Genomic DNA, 25,105 nt, shown 5'->3' on the forward strand with positions numbered 1-25,105 from the left:
ATATCAGGATAAATGGAAAAAGAAAATCAAGTTTGCTGATTTTGCATTTATTGGAAATAAAACAGGCTACAGATGTAAAACCATACATAAGTGTGCATTAAATTTCCCAGGAATGGCATTTTTAATTCGATTATATAACAAATGTCTAGAAATTGCTTTAATATTAGAATTTGGATACATGTGGAAATCCAGGGTAGATATTATTTTAACAGTGTACTTGAAAAATAACAGTTTTTTATTTTGTACCCTCCAAATGTGATTTTCAGATCTACATGGTTCCATAAGTGAGTTTGGTCTAGTGACTAAGGCATCAGGCTAGAAAACAAGAGACTGTGAATTCAAGTCCTGCCTTAGCCATGAAAGTCAGCTGGGTGATAGTGGGCCAGTCACTCTCTCTCAGACCAACCCACCTCACAAGGTTGTTGTGGGGAAAATAGGAGGAGGAAAATGTGTTGGATATATCATGGCCTTGGGTTGTTTGTAAAAATAATAAATATGGGAAACAAATAAATAAGTAAAAATCTAGAATTCCCAGTCCAGACATACATCAACTTAATGAAAGCAAAAATAAAGAAATAAAACCCATATTTTAAAAATCCAGGTGAATATTTGAAATTCAGCTCTCACTAGCCCAGTCTTGATCTATAGATCAATGTCCAAAGTCCCCTCCAATCTGAGATCAATGCCTCACAACATTATGGAGCTTGTAAAGTTGAGCCAATTATCTCCACAAATTAATATTTTTGCTCTCCAAATCATTAATAAGTTTGGCTCTCATGCTATGATGTCAGTGTCAAAATGCTTCTCTAAAATGGTGGGTAGGGTAGCTTCCCAATGACAGGAATTCCCACCTCATTCCACCACCCACCTCTGGGATTCTCTCCTTCTTCAGAAGCCAAGGGGCTAAGGTGCCTTGACTTCTTCTGTCCTTTATTATTGATTGGAGAAATAACTGTCACTTCCACAGTAATTGTTCTTTTTTTTTTTTAATGTAAAGCTAATTATAGCAAGGTGAACAGCAAGGGCAAAGCATGTGTTGCTTCTAGCTTTTAACAAGTCCAGCTGGCTGGCTGGAGGGAGCATAAGTAGATGTTAGTGAACAATGAGATATATGCCAAGGAATTGACAGGGAATTGACAAAGATGCGAGAAGCTGACATCTGTGTGGAAGAAATTATATATCCAAGTTTCCATGTCCAGACAGGATACAATGGGAGGTTTTATTACTTTATTGTGCAAAGATAACAGTGTACAAAGATCCCACTAATAGTGCAAACTATACATAAATACTTTGTCTTATTCTTGGGATCCAATTTCAGATACATTACCAGTTCAGAATTGGTTAAAAATTCAAATGATATTCATTCCTCCCTCTAAAATGCTAAGTATGACAAATACAAATATGTAGGTTCCTCCTCCTGCTCCTGCTGTAGATTGGAATATTTCTACAAGAAAACATGCAGGATGCCTAATTTAGTTTCCATTTTTTTTTTTTAGCATTTACAAAGATTTTGGTAAGCAGGAGCAGCATTTCTGCCAGTCATAGTTAATTGTACTTGAGAAAACAACATTATTTTCCTGACAACTAAGTCTTCGTCTTATAAAGCATATAAATAGACTGATTGGCAGTCACTATCAAAGGAACTGACATTTTAACAGCTCAATAAGTCCCCTACTGCAGAAGAAAAATATTTTTAAAACTAAGCTGCTCATGATAAAGCTTAAAGTAATCGAATACAATTAATAAAATGGTTTGGATTGAAACAGAGATAAGAAAATTTTGTGGAAGAAGGCAAATTGGGCAATTATAAATGCAGAGAAGGTGAAGGCAAGAAAAATGAAAGGGTCCATGCAGAAACGAGGAGTATGGAGAGCAGATTCTGGAGATGAAGAAATGGAAAAAAAGAATAAGGAAGGGAAACTGGATGTAGAAGAACATCCAGCAAGGCAGCTTGTATGAGAGCATGCAGTATAAAGTGACTGAAGAGATTCAAAAGGACAATCCTTTGTTTGAAACTGTGCCAGGGATGGTCTTAGAGAAGAAAAAAGATTGCTGATGTTATTAATGCAATTTGGAGTCTAGTGGGGCTGTTTGTGAATTGCTGCTGCTACCATTGCCAACATTTTACTGCATGCACATCAGCTGATTCCCAAAGCTCTTAAAAGGTCTTCTTAGAATCTGACATTTATGTTCGGCATTGGCAACTCCTTGGTTACTTACAGGAAGACATTCAGTAAAGGGAGTAACTGTAGTCAAGGAATTAGGTGGGCAGTTCCCTGTACTCCAAAAATAGAAGCAAGGAGAAGTGGATAAGAATTCATTTTACAGGTCACTCAAAATCTAAGGTAACGGATTTGTTTGTTGGGAGGAGAAAATACAGAATTGAAGAGGGTCTGATGGCTGAACTGGAGTTTGTGGGATCAGACTGGGAGAAATGCTGATGTTATGAAGGGTTGTAGTAGGGTTACCCCCCTCCCCCCTGAATAATAATCGTGGGGAAACTTATTTTTTACTTAAATAAGAGCAGTATATAGGGGGTGAGGAAGGTTGCGGGGGGCTGTAATGGATTGCATTCTCATGTGTAGATGAATGAATTGCTCATACTGACTTTGCCAAAGCAATTACTGGATGAGTCAGAATCAGAATAGAGCTGAAAGGAACCTAGGAAGGCTTCTAGTCCAGCTCCCTGCTCAAGCAGGAGATCCTATACCATTTCAGACAAATCACTGTCCAGTCTCTTCTTAAAAACCTCCAGTGATGAAGCACCCATGTCTGAAGGCAAGCCGTCCCATTGGTTAATTGTCCTCACTGTTAAGAAGTTTTTCCTCAATTCCAGGTTGCTTCTCTCCTTGATTAGTTTCCATCCATAGTTTCTTGTCCTGCCCTCTGGTGCTTTGGAAAATAAATTGACCCCCTCTTCTTTGTGGCAGCCTCTCAAATACTGGAATACTGTTGTCATGTCCTCCCTAGTCCTTCTTTTCTCTAGACTAGCCAAACCCAAACCCTCCAATTGTTCTATGTTTTAGCCTGCAGGCCTTTAATCATCTTAAGTTTCTCTACTTGGCAATTTTTCCAAGTCTCAACATATTTTTTGTGATGTGGTGACCGAAACTGGATGCAGTATTCCAGATGTGGTCTTACCAAGGCTTTATAAAGTGGTACTAATACTTGGCGTGATTTTTGATTCTATGCCTCTGTTTATACAACCAAGGATTGTATTAGCTTTTTTGGCTGCTGCTGCACACTGCTGACTCATGTTTAAGTGATCATCCACTAAGACTCCAAGGTCCCTCTCACAGTTACTGTTTTGGAACTAGGTTTCTCCTGTACTTGTACCTTTGGTTTTTTTGGCCTAGGTATAAAACTTTGCTTTTCTCCACATTAAACTTAATTTTATTGGATAGGGCCCATTGTTCAAATCTGTCAAGATCTTTTGGATCCTGAGTTTGTCTCCTGAGGTGTTGGCTATTCCTGCCAGTTTAGTGTCATGTGCAAATTTGATGAGTTCTCCTTCTATTCCCTCATCTAAGTCATTTATGAAGATATTGAAGAGTACTAAGACAGAACCTTGTGGTACCCATTGCTTACTTCCCTCCATGTGGATGTGGTACCATTAAGGACTACTCGTTGAATACAGTTTGTCAGCCAGTTACAAATCCATCTGGTGGTGATGCTGTCTTTCCCACATTTTTCTAGCTTACCAAGTAGAAGGTTATAGTCTACTTTGTCAAATGCCTTGCTGAAGTCTAAATATACTATGCCCACAGCATTTTGCTGGTCTACTAATTTAGTCACTTTGTCAAAGAATGAAATAAGATTGGTTTGGCATGATCTGTTTTTAACAAACCTGGCTACTAGTTATAACTTTATTTGTTTCTAGATGTTTACAGATCTGTTTTTTCCCCCCAGTATCTTCCCAGGTATTGATGTTAGGCTGACTGGTCTGTAGTTTCCTGGGTCTCTTTTTTCCCCCTTTTTTGAAGATGGGAACCACATCAGCTCTTTTCCAATCCTCTGGTAGTTCCCCAGTGCTCCAAGATTTTTTAAACATATGATACAGTGGTTCTGAGATAACATCTACTAGCTCTTTCAGAACTCTGTGATGTAATCCATCAGGTCCCAGTGATTTATATTCATCAAGGTCAGACAGGTGTTCTCTTACCATTTTCTTGCTTATCTTAATTTTTATTTCTAGTCTGTCTTTTACAGTTATGGATGGATGCAGTTGATGGATCTAGTCTGTCTTTTACAGTTATGGATGGATGCAGTCAAGTTCAAAGAGGAAAGAAACGGGGTGTCTGTCATTCCCTTAAACTGTTGGGAGAGTGAATGCAGACAGAAGAGTGGAGAAAGACGAGGGTACAGCATAACAGGTGTAATAGGCAGAAGGCACAAAATATGCCTGTCAAACCATACAGTATGAGCAGAAATTATAGTGCTTCAGCTGGCTAGATCTTATGCAATGAAGGGCTTTACAGAGGAAAACAAGCATACCAGCTACCACAAATGATGGTGCATTTGTAACTGTACTAAATGTTTTTTTTTAATGTTCTGATATTAATTTAGAAACTATTCAGAATCTTCATAAATGGAACTGTGTATAAATTGATGTAATAAATACATAAATCCTGTATTTGGGCAGTATCTGATAAATTACCATTGAATCATATTGCACATTCACATCACATTTTGATTAAAAAGCACAAGAGATAAAAATATAAAATATGAAATAAAAAAATCTAAAATACAGATAGTCCTCAACTTACAACCACAATTGAGCCCAAAATTTCTATTGTTAAGCATTTGTTTGTATTGTATTGTATTGTATTGCATTTGTTAAATGAGTTTTGCCTGATTTTACGACCTTTCTTGCCATAGTTGTTAAATGAATCTGGCTTCCCCATTGATTTTGCTTGTCAGAAGGTTGTAAAAGGTGGTCACGTGACCTTGGGACATAGCAACGGTCATAAGTATGAACCAGTTGCCAAGCATCTGAATTTTGATCATGTGACCATGGGAATGCTACAATGGTTATAAGTGTGAAAAATGGTCATAAGTCACTTTTTCTAGTGCCGCTGTAACTTTGAATGGTCACTAAATGAACTGTTATAAGTTGAAGACTACCTCAACTTACAACTTATAAATGCATATCTAGATTGCAGCAGTGGTGGTTGCTCCCAGTTCACCCCAATTCGGGCAAACCGTTAGTGGCGGCGGCGGAAGGCTCTTGCCACCCACCCAGACATCATCAAAAACACTCTGCACATGTGCAGAAGCGCCGTGCGCTCCCGAAGCAAGTGTGCATGCCCGCGCACTACTGATAGCAAACCGGTAGCGCCAGGATTTGTAACCCACTACTGGATTGCAGGTATAATTTTTGCTTCATTTGTCACAGCCAGGAAATCAGCAAAGATCATTGAAGAAAATATGAAGTAAAATTTATTAATAATGACTATTTTCTTAAAACAGTGAATTGGACTTTGCATCTCATTTCATGCTGTCTAAATTCAAGGTCTACCAGGGATTAGCTTAATGCCTCAGAAAATGGACTATTTTGCAAATTAAAAGAAAAGTGGGAAGCAACTTACATTTTGACCACTTTTTGCAGATTTCCACTTTCAAATCGTGCTTCAAAGATCAAAGTATTATCCCAGTCATTCCATGATTGAGGAAGCACTTGCTTTGAAGGGAAACTTCCCCCTATTCGAGAATATCTAAAGTTGGGGTCCTTATTGGCTGTTGAGGGGAACAGAATATACTTAATCTTCAATTGCAAATTATTGTTAAAGAAACATTTTCTTAATATATCATTGACTACAAAAAACCATCAGTATTTCAGCAAGCAATAATTAATACATTGCTCAACCAAGGCGTAGACATTGCTTACATAAAGTTACTACAATCAATATATGAAAAAACAATGGCAACAATTTCCCTTAATGATTTTAAAGTGGAAACCAACATAGAACGACATGGCGATACAACATCACCTATCCTTTTCTCAGCCTGCCTTTGAAGAAGTATTTCGCAAACTAGACTGGGAAAAAGATGGAATAAAAATCAATGGCTCCTATTTAAATAACTTAAGATTTGCAGATGATGTTGTTCTCTTCTCAAAAGACCCAGAAGAGCTACAAACACACATAACAAGAGCTGCATGAAGCAGGAAAACCATCTGACTTAAAATAAAGTTGAAAAAGAGCCAGGTTATGTTTAATAAATTCACTAAAGAAAGAAAAAAAAATTATATCTGGAGAAGAATTAGACATTGTAGACCACTACATATATGAATCTCAATAGAAGGTGATACAATAAAGGAAATTGAATGGCAAGTTAAATGTAGTCGGCAGACATTCAACAAGCTAAGCATAGTTTTCAAGAACAACCTTCCCCTATGCCTGAAGAGAGAATCAGTGTGTGCTACCTGCTCTAACATATGCCAGTGAAACATGGACACTAACCTGACAATTGATACAAAAGCTACAAGTGGTGCAAAGAACCATGAAAACATATATGCTTGGCATTACAAGACAAGATAGAAAGACCTTCACATGGTTTAAAGAACAAACGAAAGTATGTAGTACAGTGGTGAAATCTAAAATTTGTTACTACCGGTTCTGTGGGCGTGGCTTGGTGATGGTGGGGTAATGTGACTGGGTGGGCGTGGCCAATTTTTTTTAACTTTTAAAACCATTTTTTCTACAACCTCTTCGGCGAAGAGGTTGTAAAAAAATGCTTTCAAAAGGCTCTGCTGATCCTAGCTGAGTTGCCTGATCAGCAGAGGCTTTTTTTTCTTTTAAATGCCTCTGACGATCAGGCAACTCAGCTTGGATCATCAGAGGCATTTAAAAGAAAAAAAGCCTCTGATAATCGCGCGGCTCAGCTGGGCATGGGGGGGCAGGGATTTTTGCTACCGGTTCTCCGAACCACCCGCCTCCATTGCTATCGGATTGGCGATCTGGTCCGAACTGGGAGCATTTCACCCCTGATGTGGTATCATCCAGAGAGTAAAAGAATTGCAATGGAAATCACAAATTGCAATGGACTGATCACATAGCAAGAAGAACTGATGCCAGGTGAATCAAGGCAGTCATAAAATGGCTTCCACTTTGATAAAAATTATCCACGAAAAAGACCTAAAACAAGATGGCTTGATGACATCAGCAAATATTGTGGGCCCATTTGGCATAAGAAATCTCAGGACTGTATTAGTTGGAAATATGATGACAAGGAAAGCCTTCTAGATTAATAAAGGTCCTGCAAGAAAAAAAAAAAAAGAACTTCAAGAAATTGGGCTCTAGACATACAGTAATTCAAGGGGAAGTAGAAGACAGACAGGAAAAGCTAAGGAGATATTTCACTGCATTCAACTGAAAATGCAATTTTTCTATTCAAGCCAAGTGCTTAAAAACAAAATATTTGAATGATTAAAGCAGAATGTGGTTGTTTATCAAATTGATTAGCATCCTTAGCTATAATTGTGTAAGGCATATCTTCATCATTACTCTTTTATTCTCTCATCCTTCAAAAATCTAAAATTTAAAATCAGTTCAGAGCAGCAATAAGAACAATGACAGAAAGGTAAATGCAGCCAAGAGACATATATAAGAGCATTATCCTGAGGATGCTTAAAAATGGGAAGGGGGAGATGAAGGGAAGGGAGAGGAGGGAAGGAAAGGGAATAGAGCCACAGTTCTGATCGGATTAAACTCTTAAGGAGATAACAGGGTATGAATTATCTTCAAAAACACTGATCCTATTACTTGGCACAATTACATCTTTTTAAAATTAATAATCTGGTACATTAACTAAAAGGATAACCAAAGAAAAGAACCAATTCTGGCAGAAATAAAATTAATTTATTAAAACTGATATACTTCAAAAGAATTGTGGCGTGGATTATGGAAAATGCTGTGAATTGTACATTTAGTGTTACAAAGATTATGCTGCTAAAATTTAGGATTCTAAATTCTAGAGCTTTTTTTTTGGTCTTTTGTATTAGAATTTGCATGTAGAATTCTATTTTAAAATTACTTTGTACAAGAAAGATGAAAATAATTAAGTTATATGTGTGTTTTCAATAAAATCTGGTCAAACCTTCATCTGCTAAATACACGACAGCACCTTCCCCTGGATCTAGACACGGAGGCTCAATCTCTAAACCTGTGGGATTATAGAGAGGCTCCGGATGAGATGGAATCCATTCTGGAAAGAAAAAGAAAGAAAATAGCTTTAAAATGATGTGTTAAAAAACAAAAACATATTTTCAGGTGCAAAGGACAGTATATTTTTATTCCTGCTTATAAGAAGATGATTAGCTTAGTTTTTTTTTAAATAAAAAAGACATATTGATGCTGCTGATGCGGAAGGCTGTAAAAATACGATACATTGTTATGTTTGTCTTGTTTTTTATTGTTATTTCTGTTATTTCTGTTTTTAAAGGTGGAAAATGCTTAATAACTACTATTTAAAAAAAGACATATTGATGGCCCTTCATTTTATCTTTTCAAAAACATAAAATAAATTGGTAATTTTTGCTCCATAGTGAGATTCTTAGTATTGCCAATAATTCAAACATAAACCTTCAACGCTGAAATATGTGCAGTAGCCGCTATTTTATTATTTCTTTTCTGCAGTAGATAACCACTCCTATACTGTTCTTGGAATCCAAAGAACTAAAATCCTGTTTCCAAAAATAAGGCCTATCCCGAAAATGAGACCTAGCATGGTTTTTTATGCTTGCACCTAATATAAGCCCTACCCCCAAAATAAACCCTACTTAAGAACCTGCGCAGCCGGCTGCCCACCCATTCCGTCTGGTTGCGCATGGTGCAATGGTCACGAGGCAAGGTGGAGGGTGATCGAGCTGCCCCAAGTGCCCAGCACTGGCTTACCTCAGGGCTCCCTCAGCCAGGCTATCCATGCCCTGATACCTGCCTCACAGCGGCAGCACCAGCAGCAGCCATGTGCAGCAGGAGCCCACATGGCCGCCGGCCTAATTCTTCTGCTTGCTTGTGTCTGCAACAAAGCAGGAGGCGGAGTGGTGTGCTGGTGCCATGGCCGAGAGGCAGGTGTCAGGGTGTGCATGGCCTGGCTACAGGGGCCCTGAGGAAAGCCGGTGTGGGGTGCATGGGGCAGTTACAGCCCCCCACCACACCTTGTGGCCATGGTACTGGCATGCTGCTCAGCCTTCTGGTCTGTTGTGGCCACGAGTAAGCAGAAGAAGTGGGCCAGTGGCCACATGGGGTTCTGCTGGACGAGGCTGCTGGAGCCGCCATCACAAGGCAAGGCAGATGTCGGGGTGTGGGTGGCCTGGCTGCGGGAACCCTGAGGTAAGGTGGTGCTGGGCACATGGGCCAGCTCTACCTCTTTGCCTCACGGCGGCAGCGGCACTAGCGTACCATGCAGCCTCCTGCCTCGCCACGAGCAAGCAGAAGTGGGCCTCCTGTACATGGGGAGGGTGGGGTGGAAAAAGACACCTAAATAAGCCCTAATGCTTATTTTGGAGCCCAAAAGAAAATAAGACCCAGTCTTATTTTCAGGGAAACATGGGTGTATACAGCTCTGCAACTACGACCTTGTTGTATTTACTTTTTATTATGATTTCATTATTACTTTCATCTGCATTTTATAAGTAGCTTTAATATATGTTAATCAATTATTTTAATTATATTCCCGTTCAGATTTTTTAACAGAATCTGTAGAAAGTTTTAAAACCATAACAAAATATAGTAATTATATATTAAAATATATAGTAATTATATACTTGTGTAAAATTTTGTACAGAACATTTACATTTGGTTGTTATATTTTCTTTTTTCCTTTAAAATTTTTGTTATGTTTTATTAAATTAACACCACTTTTTAATCAACTATTCAAGAACTGTGTTTCTTCTTGTGCTACAAAAATATACTTTATAACCTGAGCAACAGAATTTTAGTGAGCAGTTATGATAAAATTCTTAAATTAGGTAAGATTCTTCCTTATATTGTTAACTAGTTATACAGTAACATCAATGTTGACACTTTATTAGGAACAGGAAGAAAATTTATAAAAATAATTATAGGAACCAGGTGAGCCACCCTGACTCTATCCAGAATCAAGGGATTACAAGGCTGTAAAAAGAAAAAAAGATATAGGAAGAGGGTGACTAGTTAAAAAATCAAGTGTATTTGTACTGGTAGAATATTCTATCATGCCACAAGAGCTTTATTGAAATGAGTGACTTCATTTCAATAAAAATATAAATTCATTTCAATATAATATCATTTCAATAAATTAGCATAAAAATTTATATACATGCTTCCTTTGTTATATGTGAGGTTTGCCACAATTTGTAGGTCTATGTATCCTACCTTCAAGTTATTCAATTTTATTTTAAATAGCAGAAGACTGCTTTTGCCAGAAGGTGTCATCACAGGAACTCAAGACTAGCAGAAAAAAAACCCTGCACAATTCTTTTTGTTAAGGTCCTATACAACCTGAAACAAATAGAAATTTCTTTCCAATATAATTTCTAGTAAGTAGATAGACATTTTCATATTGTTTAGTTGGCAATAATAAGGAAACAGTGTGCCACTAATTGCTTCAATGTAGAAAATTTCCCCATCTACAGTTGTGAAATTTCCTGGTGTTCACAATCAAAATATTCAACAGATTCTGGCTTTTTGTAGCTTCTCAAGATCAGTTATCAAGGTTGGCTAAAAACTACTAGCTGTAGTCTATCTATAATCAAAAATGGAGATTCACAAAAGCAGACAAGTCTTCAAAATAAAAGGTCAGACTTGTCATCTTAAGAGTATTAAATTAATTTTGATTTTCCCCACTTGCTGTATCTGAAATTAAATTAAAAGAATATATCCAAAACAAAGTATTCATATAGTATTCTATTTTGCCAAGGTCAGTTCCCTTTGTAGGGGAGGCCTGCTGCCTGAGATCATAAGGCAAAAACCATGGCATTACATTCTGTCTCTCTGGATGTCTCTCCTTATCTCTGTCACCCTTTGGAGCAAATGCTTCACTCTTTAAAAAGTCCTCAGAGCTTGGAAATTAGAGTTGGTGATCACAGAAAATGCTTGTGTCATCATGAAATCTCTGTTGTTATCTACTGCAATGCTTTAAACTCATCCACATGTCTAACTTCAGTGTTTCACTGCCATTGCAAATTAATTCAAATAAATGTTAAGTTGATCAAATCACAGAGCAATAACACATTCATTAATATATCATTGGATTATCCAAATTGGCACAATTGCAATCCTATCCTCTTCCAACCACTATAGAACTGTAACCGAGGATGGGATTGCTCCGCTGACAAGAAAAATATATACAATCTTTGAGAATCTTTAGGCTTGATGTAGTTGTAGTCAATTCTTAAAATTGTTCATTTCTTTTAATATGTCCAACCTCCTATAAGGGAGTTTTGCATTTCTTTACATTTAAATTTGAAAGCTGAATTAACTGCATCAATGCAAAGTGATGAATCAAGAAAATTATTTACAGTAAGTGGTTGCAGCAAGTCAGAAAGTGCTTTATTGGGAATATTATTTCTTTGTGACCTATCAATAAACGCCACATTAGAAAGGGTTAAATTATTATTTACCAATATGCTTAATTTTTTCTCTGATAACTTCATACTGATGTGGCCAGCGTACTAAGTGCAGATCTCCTGTAGAAGAAAGGCCATATAAATCTCGTGGTTCACGAAGTCGTGGCACCCATTTTCCAGAGTTATATTCCAATAAAATCTGTGTGGTCCGTGGCAAAAGTTGATCACAAAAAGAATCTGTAAGACAAATATGTGCATGTGTTGATCACTGATCAATTTTGAGCTTGATGCTTCAAATACTCTTCCCTCTGCAATCATGGGTAGTAGATTTAAACAGCTACCCATTTTTCTGAAATACAAATTTTTCAAAGAATTGTGTTCTCACATTTAACCCAGCACTTAATACATAGACTTATGAATAAGTAGAAATAAATAGAATTTAAATCTTTTTCCTAAAACTTAAGTGCCCCGAAATCACTTATATGATTGTTAAATGCTATAAACCTCCTCTACATTCATATCTGACAAAAGAAGTAAGTTATTCACTGTGATGTTGTGGCAGATTGCATTTGATTTTTAGGATCTGATCTTAAACAGTAATAAATTCTTCTTTTGTTAGTTTTAAGAGTTTTTTAATCTTGGAATTATATTGCTCAAACAAATCAAGAATCTTGTCATCTCTATATCCCAAATAAAAATATTATTTATGACTGTGGCATACTGCAAATTTTGCAAAAGCGGCAAATTAGTCAAAATAGCAACAGAAACTGTTCCACAAAAAAAATGCAGAATTTATAAGACTTGACTTTGAGTGAAGGGTTAGACATTTATAGTGTCATAATCTAGTTTGATGGGGGTATATTTGAAAGAATCCATAGTTTGGCAAGAATTGCCCAGTGGCAATGGAAAAATAAAGATGACTGATTTGCAACATTCTGAATCAATACAACTAGGAGAAAATATTCTGCATTGTAATATGAATAAATGAATCTAATGCAGATTTTTTTTTACTATTATTTGGAACATTTAAAGATCCAAACAAGAATAGTTCTGAATGTGGAACGGACCAGTTTTGGTAGTGCCAAGAACTTGAGAAAAATGAATTTGAAGGAAAAAAGTGGAAACGACAGGAATAAAACATGAAAGTATGAAAAGCTATTAGAATATAAATTAATCTCCCAACAGAATGAATGAAAGTGTACTAAGAAACTGTGAAAAATGAAAAAAGAATGAAAAAAAATGTTACAGAGTGCCATAGAAGATTGTGGAGTTATTCTTCCACAGTCTTCTATGGGAAGTATGAAAAAGGAAATCTGACAGAATGATGAAACAGGCAAAGCATATGATGGAATTATACTGGATGGTAGAAACATATTTATAGTGTACAGAAAAAAAGATTGCTAAGAATGCAATAAAAAGAACAAAAATAGGTAAAATGAAGGGGCATAGAAAATTTAGAACTATTCTGATGGAAATTAAATCAAAATTGAAGTATGGAAAAGAAATCTTAAATTAGGAACCATGAGCAGAGTGAATGGAATTAAAAGTGATAAACTGAAATGATGGAATGTTGGAAAGAACATTTTATGGGGGACGGGGTGTGTGTACAAGCCATGTTTTTTATTTTTCAGCAAGTCACTGAGAAATGTAGCAATGTGAGAAAGGAAATTAATTGTGCATGTATTTACTCAAATAAAATATGTGATAATAATAAGGTTGAATTTTGGAATGTTTTGTGTAACAATGGAGGTGAAGGTAACTGAATATAGTGAGCTTGATACATGATAGTTTTTAATCTATTTATAAACAAATATAAACAGAATGCTTTTGGTGATATTTGTGGTGGAATGTAGCCCAGATTCCCACGAGGGAGGGAGTGCATTCCAGAGGAGCAAAAGAAAACTAAGTTTTTGTGGGAGAGAGAGAATTAAAACAATTCCTCCCTAGGAGTTTTCAGCGTATATTTTAATAGTGCAAGTAGTCTGCTTTAGTTTGGCAAGATTTCTGTCTATAGGAGGAGAATGCTAAAAGAAACTGCTTGGAAGAACTTGTGTGTGCCTTTCTTGACTTTTGGAGTCTGACACATTAGAGGTGTATTGGTTGGAAATGTGAATATACATGTATCTCTTAATGCAGATGATATTATGTTTTTCAGAACTTGGATGATATCAATTTATAACAAGACATTTAATTCTGAAAATTAAATGTATCAAAGACTATTGTAATTAGTTTTTGTCAGGGAAAATGTAGTAAATGGTTCCATATGCTACATAAATGGCTAAAACTAGACGAAATAGATGAATGTGTACACCTTGCTGAAATGTTTGATTAAGGTAAGAAAACAATTGGGGAAGTCTGAAGATGTACAAATGCTGGCAGAAAGCAGGAATTACCGGTACATGGTTTTTTGCAAGGAATAAATGCTTGCTGAATGAAGTAGAACAATCCACTCCCAGTCCACTGGAAATTAGATATGTCAGAAAAATGCAATAGGAACGGTGTACTTAACAAGTATAAATAATAAAACAACAACAGATAGACTCAGGGGTGAATGGAAGCTAAATGAATACGTAACTAGTATGAAATAATTATGCTGAGATAGTTTGGTCATAAAGAGAGAATAAACCAAGTTAGAAAACAAATATTTACAGAGTTAATGAGTTAAGAGAAGGGGACGACCAAGGACTTTCATAATTAAATGGGGTTGATAACTTCCTGAAAAACTGAGAGGGAAGAAATTTAATGAAGAAAAGGCAATGCATGAAGAAGAGGATGGACATGGTCAAAACAAGAATACCTTGTAAGGGTTGAAAAGTATGGCAACACAGTCAATATTGTTGTATAAACTAGAATTAGATATATTTTCTTATCATCTTGTGGTTTTAACTTATGTAGATTACACTTTCTTAATTCCTAATTAAAATTCTAGTTATGATGAGCATATAGGTATGTTTTTCAGGATGTTATTTCTTAGTATAAGAGATAATTCATCAACAAAAAAGTGAACACAATTTCTTCAGATGTGTTCCAATATATTTAGAAGGCATTATGTATGCCAACCTTTTGTTACAGCTACATGGCAATTCATTTTTAATATTACCCATATACTGTATATGTTCCCTCAATTTGCAAGAAATAGAACTATTCAGACCTGCAACAAATGCACACTGCTCAAGATCTTCTGCTACGTATGGGATAAAGGAATCCTCATCCTAAAATACAAATAAAATAAAAGAGAAAATGTGATTCTTTCCTGCAAAATGAAAATTAGCAATAACTATTATTTAATAGTTATTTGGTAAAAATAACTATTAATAGAAAATTCATGCTTAATTATTAATTTTGTAGGACAAAACTAAAAAAAATGAGGTAAAAAGAAAAATAGATTCGGATCTTTGGAATACAATATGGAAAATATGCATATTATTAGGCATCTTGATCTATCAGGATGACCTGTCCTATGGCATCAAATAAGGTGAATGTGCTCCAGTCCTCTCTCTTAAATGTTGCCATCTGGTGGGATTTCAGACATGTTTTCATGTTAGTCCCAACCCTTTTGAAAAATCTCCCCTTTGAGATTCAGAGGGCTCCCACCTTATTAGCTTTCTAGAGAGCAGTGAAGATTTGGTTCTTTTCCCAGGCATTGGGCTAGGATGGAAGTGAGACCAGCTATTCTAGTTATAAATGTAAAGTTGTTTGGATGTTGTGGCATATAAATATGTTGTGGGACTCTTATAGAAATGTATTGCTCTATTAGCTATATATCTATTGAGTATTATTGTGAGCTGCCTGGGATTATCACGTATAAAGTGGTCATATAAGATAGATAGATAGAAGATAGAATTCTTTATTGGCCAAGTGTGATTGGACACACAAAGAATTTGTCTTTGGTGCATATGCTCTCAGTGTACATAAAAAGAAGAGATACATTCGCAAGAATCATAAGGTACAACACTTAATGATACTCATAGGGTACAATAAGCAATCAAATCATACTAGGAAACAATCAATATAAATCATAAGGATACAAGCAACAAGTTACAGTCATACAGTCACAAGTGGGAGGAGATGGGTGATAGGAACGATGAGATTAATAGTAATAGTAATGCAGACTTAGTGAATAGTTGGACAGTATTGAGGGAATTATTTGTTTAGCAGAGTGATGACGTTTGGGAAAAAACTGTTCTTGTGTCTAGTTGTTCTGGTGTGCAGTGCTCTATAGTGTTGTTTTGAGGGTAGGAGTTGAAACAATTTATGTCCAGGATACAAGGGGTCTGTAAATATTTTCACAGCCCTCTTTTTGATTCGTGCAGTATACAGGTCCTCAATGGAAGGCAGGTTAGTAGTAATTGTTTTTTCTGCAGTTCTAATTATCCTCTGAAGTCTGTATCTGTCTTGTTGGGTTACAGAACCAAACCAGACAGTTATAGAGGTTTCTATAATAAGTTTTCTAAATAAATAAATACAGATTAATCCAGTGGTGGAATTCAAATTCTTTTACTACTGGTTCTGTGGGGATGGCTTGGTGGGTGTGGCAGGGGAAGAATACTGCAAAATCTCCATTTCCACCCCACTCCAGGGGAAGGAAACTGCAAAATTCCCATTCCTTCCCCACTCCTGGGGGAAGGATATTGCAAAAGGAGCTGGATAGCTCTGCGGACAAGACACTGTAATTTAACACCAGCTGTCTGCAATTAAAGTAAGTTTGAATCTTGCCAGGCTCAAGGTTGACTCAGCCTTCCATCCTTTCTAAGGTAGGTAAATTGAGGACCCAGTTTGTGGGGGCAATAAGCTGACTTTGTATAAAATATACAAAAGTATGAAGGCTATTGCTTAACGCACTGTAAGCCGTCCTGAGTCTCCGGAGAAGGGCGGCATATAAATCAAATTAAAAAAAAAAAATCTCCATTCCCACCCCACTCTGGGGCCAGCCAAAGGTAGTATTTGCCAGTTCTCTGAACTACTCAAAATTTCCACTACCGGTTCTCCAGAACCTGTCAGAACCTGCTGAATAGCACCCCTGGGTTAATCCCAGTGTACATTTGGTAAAGAACACAACATGGATTGCTAGAGGTCAAAGCAGAGAGTAATACGGCACTTAAGCAAAACTATGCATATCTTTTAGTTGTACACAATAGATTACAATTCATATCACAGTATTCTCAGCATCTCATAGGTGTGGGAGGGGGAGGAACTGTAATTCAACACATCTTATATTATTTGGTAAGGCAAGATTACTATGAATTAAGATTTCTGCCTCTGAAGTACTGTATTTGATTTTGCATATCTGGTAGATTTTGCCAATCTGGTACGAACAGGCTGAGAGGACTTGTTGAGGTTATTTTCTTAGATAGAGCCTTGATAGTACAAGGGTTTAGTGCACCCTGTTATTAACACAGCTGCCTGCAATTTCTGCTGGTTCGAATCTCTCCAAGGCTCAAGGTTGACTCAGCCTTCCATCCTTTCTAAGGTAGGTGAAATGAGGACCCAGTTTGTGGGGGCAATAAGCTGACTTTGTATAAAATATACAAAAGAATGAAGGCTATTGCTTAAAGCATTGTAAGCCGCCCTGAGTCTCCAGAGAAGGGCGGCATATAAATCAAATTAAAAAAAAAAAAAAAAGATGTCAGGAGGTTGAAGGTCTAGAATAGGGCTGTGAAACTTGTGGCCCATGGGCCAGATGTATCACACGCTGGCCACGCCCAGTTTTGCGAAGGAGAAAAGTCCTGATACATCACATGACGCTGCTGTGATAATGCAAGTTTGATGCTCCTGGTCTAGAAGCAGACCTTCTCAGTGCCAGCTCCTTCCCCTGGAACATTTTATCACTTGGGCTGAAGAAGACTATTGACATTATGGCCTATTAATGAAGCTATAAAGATGATCCTGTCTTGTATAGCATTTGGAATAGAAATTCCAAACAAGTGCTCAGGTCTGGTCTGCTAAGGAATGACAGAAATATATTTTTATACGTTTGTATTGTGATTGTTAGATCATTGCTTTATTATTTCGTTCTTTCTATTAGAACATGAGCTGCCTTGAGACATTGATGGAGATACCATAAAAATGATGGTAGTAAAGAATTAATTATATATGAATACATTCTATTTTCTACTAAAGTTATTAAGTACAAGGAAATGTGTTAATTATTTATGGATAACTATTCTGTATCTGGATATGTGGCATTTGATAGGAGAATGGCTACAGATATTCTATAATAGTTTAAATGTAATATATTTCTGTAAGAGGCAGTACAATTTTGGGATTAGCAGGTTTGGATTTTATAAACGGCACATTTTTAAAAAAAAATTGGATGTAAAAAAATGTAATGTGGAGAAAATACTGCACAGATAACGCAAGGAAGTGCACACTGTATATTTTAAATAATTGTTATGGTATCTACTGCCTAGGCAAATACAATTTAAATGTGTATGAGGAAATATGCAAATAGGAGAGGAATAGTTATCTACTGTATATTCCCTTTAACAAATAAATGGACTATATAGTTTAGAATCAGCTATGTTTGAAGTGCATACAAGCCCAGTAATTAATTAATTAAATGTTAGAAGAATATACAAAACTGAAGGTTAAACATACTGAGTTGTAATTTTCACTGGTTAATTGTTCTATGTACTGCTTGTCCTTATTTGAATCTTCGGACATAATCTTCTGAAACCAGGCCCTTTATTTTTCCTCCACAGACTGAAACATAATCAAAATCTATTATATTGAACACTGTAAATATACAGCTTCCTTTGTTAATATTTCTAAAAACATGTTAGTCAAGCTATTGAAAGCTTTCAGTATAGCAGTATAACATACTGTAAAAACACAAATAAAAGATTAAAAATCAAAGACTAAAAGTACAGTTTAAAGAACAACCATTAAAATACCACTGAAACAGACTAATTAAAAGCACTATATTTCAGACGAATTTCTAGGAAATTAAAAAGCTCTAGGGTGAAACAGTAACTCAACAGGTGCTACATGGACACTTCTGGAAACAGTATTTCTTATCTTGGAGTACCTACTTCAAATGACCCACCCGAATAGGCACCTGAAACACTGGGAGTAGGGCCTTACTCTATGATCTCAGGACTTAAAAAGGAATACATGTTGCAGATGTTCTTCCACATAGTGCAGCCCCATGACATAATTATACTGGAAGAAAACTGGGAACCAATAAGTAAAATATGTACTGTCATTACCATGATAACACACAATTCCACTTGGTATTCTAGCTGTCTTATTTTGTATCAACCTAAATATTTTGCATCAATATCTAGATAGCCCCATGAACAATCTTGTAATCTTGTAACTCCTTATGAGTTATCTGCAATACTCCCCACCAAAAATATTAATAATTTTCAGTCACTTGCACTTATAGTCTCAGTTCTATCCTTAAAATCATATACGTTTCCCCTGACACCTATGTAATATTCTCATTTTATTTAAATATTTCATTATTACTATATTAATGGGTTTATAATTGAGGAAAGGATAAATATCTCTCCACATTTTTCATTTATTGATTGAGGTGTCATTTGACTGTGTTTTAATTATAATTTATCTTTATCTTTTTGTCATCCTGCCATCTTTACACTTTTTGTTTTCTTATTTTTAATGTTTTAAATAATTTGTAAATTGCTCAGAGTTGCTGGGAGTCAGCCAGTGCATACAGGTAATAAATTATTATTATTAAATTATTATTTTATGCCATGTGAGGTGTACTAAAATGTATCCATAGAAACAAAAAGTATGACACAGTGACTGCCTCTTCTGTACCAATTTTTCTGTCTGGTAAAATTTCTTAAAATCTACTATATAATGCTATAAAAACTTAACTTCTAACTATATTTGTAAAGAAAAAGCTAGTAATTTCCATTGCTTCCCCGTAATGTTATCCTTCAACAGCAAAACATAAATCAAGAATAACTATCCATTGAAGGTGCAATTGACTAGAAAGTCTAAGAACTTAGGGCTGCTCGTCTTGTGTTTACCTCATATATTTATACTGGTTGAGGGTGAAATAAAGACACTGTCATAAAGACAAGACAAAAAAGGTTGTTGTTTTGATGTAGGTGCAATTTTGGGAAAGGCCCTGTAACAGCTAAGCCCAACAGAGTCTTGGGTACTTTAAAGATGGACTTTGCTTAAGCTACAATTAGAAGAAGGCAGGCAGAGAAGCATCTGAGAAAGGTGGGTACTTTTTAAAAGAGCATTCCAGCTTTAAAGAGCCATGTTATTCAGCCTAAAATACATGATTGTATCTGCAAGCAATTATTCTGCTTGGAAAAAAAAAGTATTTTGGCACAAGGATAGGTATATAATTCTCCCATCTGAAATATAATTCTTAGTTTAATTTCTCAGCTTGTGGTAGCTGATAAAAGCTGTGATTCAAGCTAAAAAGTCAGCATAGATTGCAAATCTGTTCCTAGTGCACATTAAAACAATATGTGGTTTTAATTATTGCTCTCTTGAGCTTGGTTGTTTTCTTTCATTACCCAAAAAGGTAACATTTTCAGTGCTAGAAGGGAGTGGGATTTTCTCTATTTATATACTAGTGGCTTGCCCTGTCAGTGTTGGTGGAAGTGTTCTTGATGGTTCCTTCATTAAACTTTTGTTTACTGTTAGCCTGTTTATCAGTTAGTAGTTCCTAGTTGGGTAATGAAAGAGCTGCAGGAAAACAACCAAGCTCAGAGGGGCACCAAGGTCATCACAATTCAAACGTGAGCTACGAATATTCTTTTCTATCGAAAGCAATATGCAGATGCATACTTTAAGGAAATGTTTCTCAATCTAAGTAACTTTAAGATATGTGGACTTCAACTCCCAGAGTTCTCCAGGAAATTCTGGGAGTTGAAAGTTCACATTTAAAGTTGCAAGACTGAGCAACACTGCTCTAAAGTTTTCCTCTTTAATAAATCAACTCTGCAGAAACACTAGTTAAATAATTTCTAGATAGTTTATCCTGGATGGAGACTGAGCCAATTAAACAGATGGATTTATTACATCAAAATGCGGCATTTTGAAGCAGGTCAAGAACTGTGCACTGTAATTATTTCAGGAGCCCTAGAGAAAGTCCAAAGTGCAACTTGAAGGCATCGCAAGTCCTATTTGGTTGAACGTGGAAGATTATATGGCTCAAGATTCAGTAGATGAGTCTGGAAATTATGTCAGATCATAATCCATCAATCAGATCCTCCCTCCCCATCTCACTTGCATTATGAAGAATTCAAAATCTTGCATGCTGTTTGTTGACAATCTGCTTTGGCTCCATAAAGCTGTCGCCTTAACGTGGGGGGGGGGGTTTGGGGGTTGGAATCCAATCCAATTTTCAATTCATTTCAGAATAGAGCTGGAAGGGACCTTGGAGGTCTTCTAGTCCAGCCCCCTACTCAAGCAAGAGACCCTATACCAGTGTTTCTCCACCTTGGCAACTTTGAAGATGTGTGGACTTCAACTCCCAGAATTCCCCAGCCAGCAAGTGCTGGCTGGGGAATTCTGGGAATTGAAGTCCACACATCTTCAAAGTTGCCAAGGTGGAGAAACACTGCCCTATACCATTTCACTGCCTGCGATGCTTTTCCGTTACCTCCCGCACGCTTAGAATCATTCAAGCTCAGCGATGCACACTTCCACTGTGTTCTCTTCCCTCACCTTTGTACAACGCGTGACTGCTGATTCCCGAGTGCCGGGCAAAGAAGAGGAATCCCTAACCCCGCATGGCTAAATTTCAGTTTCGACCTCAGCATCCAGCCCGCAGCAATGTCAAACCGCTGCGCTGCCAGGGCGTGGCCTCGGCACCCTCTCGTGGCCTGTGATGGCGGCGGCGGCGGCGGCCGTGAATTCCAACGAGGAGAGCGTTGCTATAGCGACTCCGAGCGAGCCGGTTCTTTCCTAGAATCGTTCGCCTTTTCCGCTCCTTCTCCCGGGAGGCGCCTTGATTTGGAAAGGCAGCCCCGCTTTCGCGGCAGGAGAGGCGAGAAATAAGTTGCCTCCGCTTTCCCCTCGAAAGCGGGCGTAGGACTCGAAGGAGAAAAGTGGGAAATATTTGACTATCTTTTTCTTAATTGGCTTGCACTCTTTGGTTGCACTTCGCCCTGTTCGCAACTCTGCTACTTATTGAGAGAGAGAGAGAGTTGGTGAGGAGCACAAAAAGGGGGAAAGATTGCCGAAAAATGCGCTTACCTGCATGGTAGCCTTGTGAAGATTGTGAGTTTCCCCTCCCAGCCTTCCTATCCTGGAAAGATCCGGCAGAGATTGACAAAAGTTCATCTCAGCTCTGAATCCCCATGCAGTGAAAAGCAGAGGGCTTGCAACTTCTGCCTGTAGTAGTTGTCCACATTTCTGCACACTGACATAATCGGCTACCTGTACAAATACAGAGCTTTTATATTTGAACAGGTACATTGACAGAAAATTTATGGGAGAGAAAAAAATTTGTGTATATATGTATTTTGGTTCTGACTTTGGAAGCATTTAGCATTTCTGCACTGCCAATTGTATGTCAATTATATAGGTATAAAGTACATCACATGTGACATATTTTTTGGAATATGTAAGAAATTTGAACCAGCCCACAAACTGTCATTTTCCATTGTTTGTGTAAACATAGAAAGTAAACACTGAAATAGATTTGGGAAGAGCAAGGAATTTGATTAAATGGAAATGTTGCTAAGCATAGAACCGTTGAATAAATTTGCTGCTGTTTCTGCTGTTGTCTTTTTATGTGCTTATAATTTTACATCCCATTTTTAAAATTGGCTAAATTGAATAGGAATAAGATTGTGACTGAAAGAATCCTAATTCTTGAAATATAGTAAATATCTTTAACAAATAATGTTAAATTCAGCTTTGTGATTTGATTGCTTACTGTAGCAAACCTGGAAATTATGTTTCTAAAGCATTAGTATGCATCATTGAAAAGAACAAAGATTTAATGCTTATGATTCAAGAATGTAAATGTGGCATGAGAAGCATGGATAAGAAAAAATTAGCAAATGAATAAATAATACAAATGAGTTATAATAGTATAAATCATATTTTTATGTATCATTGGAAAAGTGTTTTTAAAGATCTTTGCAGCTTGTTCTTATACATAGCCTGCCAAAGGAATAAATACAAATTACGAAATTTAGAATTTACCAAGCTTCCCTTCCATGGGCAGAAGACAATCCATGGGAAATGTGAATCAGTAATCCATGGCTTTCAGTAAATGAAAAGAAATGGGAGCTGTCTTATTCTGCTCATGAACATTTTGAGAATAGTTGCTTACAAGTTCACATTCAATTTATATAAGATTATTAAAATGTAATCATTAATTGCACAGCTTTAACATTGATCATATATGAACAGTAAAACCAAATACACACTTTGGTTCCCTATGCAAACACAAGTGTTTAATTTGCTCATTTGTGATTCTGAATGATTCTGTCTCTTGGAATCTAGCAGAATTTGTGACTTGATGTCAGTTTAGGATGCATTGTCGATGAGGTATTGCTTTCTTATCATAGGATATAGTTCAGGGACCAGCTCAGTGAAGATATTTTTGCCTGTGCCATTATAATATATATTTCTTTTTTTTCTGGCATTCTCTAGATACGTTGAATTATTATTCTCATAATAACCACTGAATTATGGGAAATGTAGTCAAGCATGTCCAGAGAACTCAAATTTAGGAAGACTGAAAACAATTTCAGTAGTTCTTTAGCGTACATACTGTTGGATAATATATATACAGTACAAAAGAAGTTAAGGATGAAGTTTTATAAATTATTTACATTAACACTGGTGGTTTCCATGGTGATACACTTATACTAATGGAATAAGATACTCCAGGGAGCCTGACAATGCATTGTATCTCTTTGTGTACAAATACTCATATTGGTTTATACTGAACTTGTGATTTGATATCCATTTTATATACACTAATAGATAAATAGGATAGCATTCATTGATTCATTTGGAAGATCTCTGTTGAAATTGTGTCAAATTTCTGAGTGAGCTTTCATAAGATGCTTGTAATGGAAGTTAATGGTAAAGCATATTAAACACCTACTATATATGTTAGGATACCTGCAGCCAGATTTCTGACTCCACCCCCCTTCATTCCTATCCGAACTATCTTTTGTGAATTAATTACTTTACATGAGGAATGTTAATGATATGAAGCATGTATCAGTTTTAAAAAGAGAATTTAATCCAAGTTATTACTACAATTTTAAAAACAGGTTTATAGTAAAAGAATGAAGGCATATTTAGATTCTTAAATAATTTATAAATATTAGAAGATGAAGCCATGACTGAGACACTATTACTTCTTAGGTAATTGAGAACAAGAATTAAGAAAGGGATTTTATTTATTAATTTTTTTTGCAGAGAAATATGATTTAAATTATAATCCTAAACACATTTATGTGAAAAAACTCCATTTTCCAACATATGTGATTTATTTCCAATTCATTTCAGTGTGTGTCTGGGTTGCAATATAAAAATATATTAGGAAATAGGGGATTCATGGAGCAGAGAAACCAGGAATTTCAGGGGAAAACAGAATTAAAAGTATAATTAGAAAAAAAAAATTAAAAATGCAAGAAAATTTTACCTAGAAGCCAATTAGTAGCTGAATCACGGATGCATGTTCAGAAGTAATCATGTATATGCAAATTAATGGCTTGCTATTTGTAAACTTAGATGAGATGAACAGTGTAGAAATTTGATGAATAAATAAGTAAATAAAATAGTCTCTGACAACCCCTATCCTTCTCTAAAAGGTACTAATCAAAATCAATAGTAAAAGGGAAAAATGAATAACCCCAAAATATGAGACAGTAAAATATAATATCGTATAGAAGACATTTAAGATGAACTCCTACACTATACAGAAATCTGTCAGTTCAATGGTTACAGAATTTTGTGGCCATGCTGCTAATAGTAAGGTGACCAATCGTCCTCCTTTAGGGAGGACAGTCCTTCTTTTGTAAGTTCTTCCTCTCTCAAAAAGTGTCCTCCTACATGCCCTCCTTTTCGATATTTGAAGACTAATCTGTAAATCTCCATATTCGATCGATGCCTAGCCGATCCGTTGCGTGTGATGTGACGTATTTGTATTTGACATGACGATTCATCAAGGCTCAGTACAGTGCGGCAAGACGCGATTATGAGACGCATGCGTTCTGCACAGGAGAATTGTTTTGAGAGAGTGCGCTGTGTGCAAGAGTGTGCCGTGCGCAAGTGGCTTTGTTTACTTCTTACCGAAACATGACACGTCACACACACACGTGTCCTCCTTCTCATTGTAAAAAAATTGGTCACCTTACTAATAGGACAGCAGAGCGTTTCCAGATCCAGCATATAAGATATAGAGGATTGGCTGGCTCTTTCTTCTGATTCACCCTTTATTTGTTTTCATTAATAAAATAAGATATATATGAACTTGCTGTCCTTCAAATATTGCTAAAGTGCAACTCCCCAGAGCTTCTATCAGCATAGCTGATGGTGAGGGATTCTGGGAGTTCTAAATCAGCAACATTTTCAACTTTGCCCCTAAGGCAA

At 36.5% G+C, this 25,105-nt stretch overlaps 1 protein-coding gene across 1 annotated transcript in view; it reads right to left on the minus strand.

Annotated features, from left to right (window-relative positions):
- The window catches only part of AGBL3 (AGBL carboxypeptidase 3), a 44,823-nt gene extending 26,612 nt beyond the window's left edge, over window positions 1–18,211 (minus strand). The window contains exons 1-5 of the mRNA XM_070947357.1: window positions 18,146–18,211; window positions 14,700–14,760; window positions 11,603–11,785; window positions 8,098–8,205; window positions 5,589–5,736 (exon numbers count right to left, since the gene is read on the minus strand). Coding sequence (XP_070803458.1) covers window positions 5,589–5,736; window positions 8,098–8,205; window positions 11,603–11,785; window positions 14,700–14,760; window positions 18,146–18,211 — 566 coding nt within the window. The remainder of the gene's footprint in view (window positions 1–5,588; window positions 5,737–8,097; window positions 8,206–11,602; window positions 11,786–14,699; window positions 14,761–18,145) is intronic.
- Between the last annotated feature and the right edge of the window lie 6,894 nt (window positions 18,212–25,105).

This window comes from Pituophis catenifer, unplaced genomic scaffold (assembly GCF_029215685.1).
Source record: "Pituophis catenifer annectens isolate HBS135680 unplaced genomic scaffold, rPitCat1.0.hap2 SCAF_7, whole genome shotgun sequence".
Lineage (NCBI taxonomy): Eukaryota > Metazoa > Chordata > Lepidosauria > Squamata > Colubridae > Pituophis > Pituophis catenifer.